The following is a 5,784-nucleotide window of genomic DNA, read 5'->3' on the forward strand; positions in this document are numbered from 1 at the left end:
CGGAAATGTATTGTCAACACTGTTCTGTGATTTCTCAATAAAATAGCTTAGAAACTGAAAAGTTCAAGCATATATTTCTTAATAACTAAATCCCACAGCTTCACTACTAGTAGAGAGACGCTGCCAGGTATTTACACACGCAATCGCTCTCTCACTAATGCATTCATATTAGTGTAATCTTTACTGTGCTACTTTATCTGTATCTGATTTAGAACGAGCAGAAATCTGTGAGAAATATAACGACTTAAAGACAAAAGAACTGATAAAAAAAGCTGTTATAGGAGCAACAGCCATGTGGGCAGCGCTGTGTCATATGCCATAGCTGTGCACAAGCTGTTTATCACAGCTCCAGATTTATTTGTTCATTAATGACGTCATCAGCGACTAGTCGACTTCGACTCGACTTTCATCACATAAACCCCTAGCATAGACACATTAAACTGATCAAAAGTGACTGTAAAGACATCTATAATGTTATAAAAGATTTCTATTTAAAAAAATATGATATAAAATATAAAAATATTCCTTCTATTAATCAAAGAATTGTGTGTGGGAGGGGGATGCATCACAATTTCCACAAAAATCTTAAGCAGCACGACGCTGAAGACTGGAGTAATGGCTGCTGAAAATTCAGCTTTGCATCACAGAAATAAATGTGATGCGAAAAGGTGAAATATATTAAAATAGAACAGTTATTTTTAATTATTTCAAAATATAACAGTTTTTACTGTATTTTTTATCAAATAAATGCAGCCTTGGTAAGCACAAGAGACGTCTTTCATAATCAATTTTTAAAGATCTTACTGACCCTAAATCTTGAACGGTTGTAAAACAATGTATGTTCAGCATATTAATAATCAGAATGCTCTATTCCTGGGTTATATACAGTATAATTTCATCAGAGTACTGTCTGATTAGGTCAAATCTGTGCAACATTCTAAGTGTAACCCACTCAATTTGATGCACAAGTGAATGAAATCTACCGACGTGCTGTTCTCTATACTGGGTTAACAAGTTTTTGCTGGTCAGGTGAGTGGAACGTGGCTGAAGATGAAGCAGAAAGGGATGTACCCCTAACTTGTGTAAATACAGGCCTTATAAACAATGCTGCAAGAGATGGATTGAGCTCAAATCCAATTCTGACAGTCAGTTTATTTAGACTAAAAAATAAGCAGTATGGAGCAGTTTTTCTCATCATATATGGTACCACAACAACTATTTCAAGACACACAAATTAAATAAGCCGCCCATAGAGGTGCTAGAGCATTGCGGCTCAGATCAATAAGTCATTATTCAGCCCCGCAGTCACGATCTCAGGATTACAACCAGCACTACAACAAATCTGTGCCTGCAGAACTTCACAGAAAGCGTGCATGGTCTTTATGTATTTATTTATTAAATATACTAAAATAAGAGTGTAATATTCTCATATTGGTTTAGCACGTTTTTAATTGATGATAATTAAATGATTCCTTCGCAATCAGCACAGAAAATGTGAGAAAGAAATGTAAAGAATTTTGCTCTTGGATGAAACAGCATGGAGATATAAAGATCAGACTAACAGCTTGAACTGTGAACAGAAACCATGTGTTTGGAGAGAATTTTCATTACACATAAAAGAAGGTTTCATAATACAGGTTAATTACACATTACATGGAACTGGTGTTCATAACCTTTTTGGTTTCAAAAGGAAATTAAAGAGAAAACTCACTCAATGTCTTTTCTCACAGATCCCAGAAGATCCTCTCTCTCCCTGATTGCCATGAAGTTTGATTTGGTTTTATGAAATTCATGTGTGTAGTCCTAGATAAGGAAAACAGAGACTAAGGGGTTATAAATAACAAGCTAGGTCAGCTATATTCATGTCAAATACATGAAGTGCACTTTCCTCTTGATAATACAGTCTTCATAAGTACACTATTTGCAAGTTTGAGGTTATTTTTTAAATCTTTATAAACAAAGAATTTTATGCTCACCAAGGCTGCATTTATTTGATCAAAATAAAGTAAAAACAGTAATATTACTGCAACTTAAAATAACTGTGCTCTATCGTAACATTTTATGCAATTTTCAGCAGCCATTACTCCATCCTTTATGATCCTTCAGAAATCATTCTAATATGCTGATTTAGTGCTCAAAAAACATTTCTTTTTATTATCAATGTTGAAAATGTTGCAACATAATATTTTTGTGGAAACATTTTTTTCAGGAGTCTTAGATGAATCAAAAGAAAATAAACAATTTGAAATAGAAACCTTTTATAACATTATAATTGTCTTTACTGTCCGTTTTAATCAATTCATGGCAACCTTGCTAAAATAGAAGCATTAATTTCTTAAAGGGGTCATATGATGTTTCTAAAAAGAACATTATTTTGTGTATTTGGTGAAATGAAATGTGTTTATGCGGTTTAAAGTTCAAAAAACACATTATTTTCCACATACTGTACATTATTGTTTCTCCTCTATGCCCCGCCTTTTTGAAACGCATCGATTTTTACAGAATAAAAGTTACGCCTTCTTTCTTTGCGTGAACATTTGGGCGGCGTTATGCAAATCTTCCCACATAGTGAGGTAGATATGTGGGGCGTGTTAGAAAGAGCCGTTTTAGGTAGGTGTGGCTGACTCTGAACTTTTATAAAGAATATCTCTTTGGATTTGAGACTTTAGTCTTTGCAACTTTACAGATATTCTTTATGCACCAAGAGCTTGTAACACTCCAAAGAGAAAGGAAAAATTGAAAATCGCATCATATGACCCCTTTAAACAAAATAAATGAATAAATATCTTACTGACCCCAAACTTTTGAACAGTAGTGTACAGTACACGTTTATTAATAATTGGGCAACCAGTTGTTTAAGGACAATCATGTAAATTACTGTGTTCAAATGAGACGAGATTATAAATGACAAGAAACTCACCTGTAGGATGTCTCTGTGCCTCTGGAGAGTGTGCATTAGAGCAGCGTTCAGAGACGTTACTCCTGGTGTGCTTGTATACTCAGCCATCTTGTCATTCACCCCCGTAAGCTTTAAAACACAGGAACGAAGTGAGACAAAACTATAAGTAAATAATATAATAATGTGTAAAATAAATTAATTCAAATTAAAACAAATAGTGTACTTATTTACTCATCTATTTGTTTTCATTCAGTGGTATTGTATATACAGTGGGTACGGAAAGTATTCAGACCCCCTTCAATTTTTCACTCTTTGTTATATTGCAGCCATTTGCTAAAATCATTTAAGTTAATTTTTTTTCCTCATTAGCAAATGGCTGCAATATAACAAAGAGTGAAAAATTTAAGGGGGTCTGAATACTTTCCGTACCCACTGTATACTTAAATATATACTCCGCTCTCTAGAGATCAGTTTCGACCACTAAAAAGATTCTTATTAAGCCACGTTTCCACTGCAGGAACTTTCCCCAGGAACTAGGGACTTTAGGCCGGTACTCGGTGTGTTTCCACCGCAGGCACCAGGATCTAAATAAAGTTCCGGGTAAAAAATTGCCCCTCAGAAAGTCCCTGCTTGCGAGGTAGTACTTTTTCAAAGGTCCGGAACTTTCAGGGGTGGGACTTGGGTGCTGAATATGCTGATTGGTTGAGTTCACACAGCATTGTATTTCAACCACCATATATTCACATCATTTTCAAAATATTACTGTTATTGTGTCATGAAATGTAGTTTTAAAAGTATTTCAGGCGAAAATGTAGTTGTTTAAAACTCAAATCTGTGGTTTATTTGCGGGACTTGAGTGCTGAACATGCTGATTGGTTGAGTTCACGCAGCATTGTATTTCAACCACCATTTGCATATATCATTATTTTTTTTAATATTACTGTTATTGTGTCATGAAACGTAGTTTTAAAAGTATTTCAGGAGAGAATGTAGTTGTTTAAAACTCAAATCTGCTGTTTATTTATAAAAACAGCGCCTATTTGAAAATTTGCTATGCCGATTTCGGAGCTCTAGGCGATCACCGGGTGCTGTGCTCATGTATCCGCATAGAGCAGCCTTAGCTGGGCTAGACCTTCCGACATTTGCCGCTGGCTCTGATGTCTCTGTAGTGATTAAACATGCGATACAATTAGTTTTGTGTTGGCTATATTTAACAGGCATTCGTGGTCTCATGAATCTATTATTTGTTAGGCCATGTCTGAACATTTCTGCGGCTATTAATATGTTTAAATGAAAATGAAAAGGGGCAGTGGTATTTGGTATTTGTCGTCTTATTGTAAATACAGTGAGGAAAATGGCAGTAGCCAAGGTGAGCTGACTGATGTTATCAAGTATGCTGCTGTTTGCAGAATTACCGTACTTGCGTCGTCCCGTCCGTGGGAGTTCACACTCCTGAGTCTAACTCGCGAAGTCCGAACTACCGAGGATGCAAGTCCGAACTTTGCGTACTTGGTATTGAGACCATTGGTATTGGTATTGGCAGACCTACGTCACCAGACTATTTGCCTAATCTTCTCGGTACTTTAGACCGCGATGGATACGCAGACAGCAACAGGTCTGGGGGAAAAAAGTTCCTGGGACAAATTGTTCCTGGTAATTTCTGTGAAAAAGTGCTAATAATGAAACAGCCTAAAGAAGGAAATTCAGCTACTGACAGAATGGAGTTCCCTCAATCACCTGGACTTAAACATCTCAGAAACCAAAAAACTTGGTACCAAGGTATAGTTGAATTCCGTAGATCCAGGCACACTGAGCGCTTTGCCCTCTGCATATATGGGAATCAGGTAGAGAGGGTAGAGAGCTTTAAGTTCCTTGGCATTGAGATCTTGGCTGACCTCACCTGGACCTGTCCCATCAGGTGGGAAAGGCCCAACAGTGACTCTACTTCCTCAGGAAGTTGAAACATGCTGACCTTCCTCACCACCTACTGACCAACTTTTTAGGGTCATCAATAGAGAGCCTCCTGACCTACTGCATTACAGTGCGGTTTACCAGATGCACTGAGGAGAACAGGAAGGACCTGCAGCAGGTGGTGAAGGTTGCAAAGCATGTTATCGGCACAAAACTACCTCCCCTCAGAGACATTTACACTGGCCGACTCCAAAAGAAGGCCAGCTGTATTATAAAGGACCCCACTCATGCTGGACATCACCTGTTCTCCCTTCTGCCCTATGGGAAGAGACACAGATCATTCAAAACAAAAAAAATGAACACTTAAAAAACAGCTTCTTCTAAAAAAAACAATCTGTCAAATGCATAAATCCTCCTCCAACCCTCCTTCCACTCCCAAACACTAAGGTGTATAAACATGTCTAAGAAACAGAAAGTGCAACACCACACACACACACACACACACACACACACACATACATTACACTGTGTATTTGCACTACATATTACATTGAATTTTATATTGTATTTTTCTAAATGTAAAATATAGTCCTATCTTCATATATATTGTTCTATTGTTTATATCTCACTTATCATCTTTGTTTATAACACCTCTGTCTTCATTGTTTATATTTATGTCTATTTCTTACAGCCCATGCAGAAGTGATGTTACTGTTACATTACTGTTACTGTACACTGTTACAAGTGTGTTTGCGGTTTCTCAAACACTATTTCTAGGGGTGTAACGATTCACTCGTTTTCTCGATGCATCGATTACAAACCCTGACGATGCAATGCATCAGACAGTTTAGGACAGTAATCGATTTAAAACGAATCGCGATTCATGCTTTCAAAATATATACACATTAAATTACTACAAGCGAATTAACGGAGACCTTGAACAGTGTTCGTGCCCTCGCATCTCTCCTTCACGC

The 5,784-nt window shown here is 36.9% G+C and overlaps 1 protein-coding gene across 2 annotated transcripts in view; it reads right to left on the reverse strand.

Moving 5' to 3' along the window:
- Positions 1-5,784, reverse strand: part of gosr1 (golgi SNAP receptor complex member 1) — a 51,532-nt gene that overhangs the window by 29,932 nt on the left and 15,816 nt on the right. For both annotated transcript variants that reach the window (XM_016488750.1, XM_016488749.1), the window contains exons 4-5: positions 2,921-3,028; positions 1,712-1,803 (exon numbers count right to left, since the gene is read on the reverse strand). In XM_016488750.1, the coding sequence (XP_016344236.1) occupies positions 1,712-1,803; positions 2,921-3,028 (200 nt within the window). The remainder of the gene's footprint in view (positions 1-1,711; positions 1,804-2,920; positions 3,029-5,784) is intronic.

Source organism: Sinocyclocheilus anshuiensis, unplaced genomic scaffold (assembly GCF_001515605.1).
Source record: "Sinocyclocheilus anshuiensis isolate Anshui unplaced genomic scaffold, SAMN03320099.WGS_v1.1 scaffold1455, whole genome shotgun sequence".
In the NCBI taxonomy this organism is placed as follows: domain Eukaryota; kingdom Metazoa; phylum Chordata; class Actinopteri; order Cypriniformes; family Cyprinidae; genus Sinocyclocheilus; species Sinocyclocheilus anshuiensis.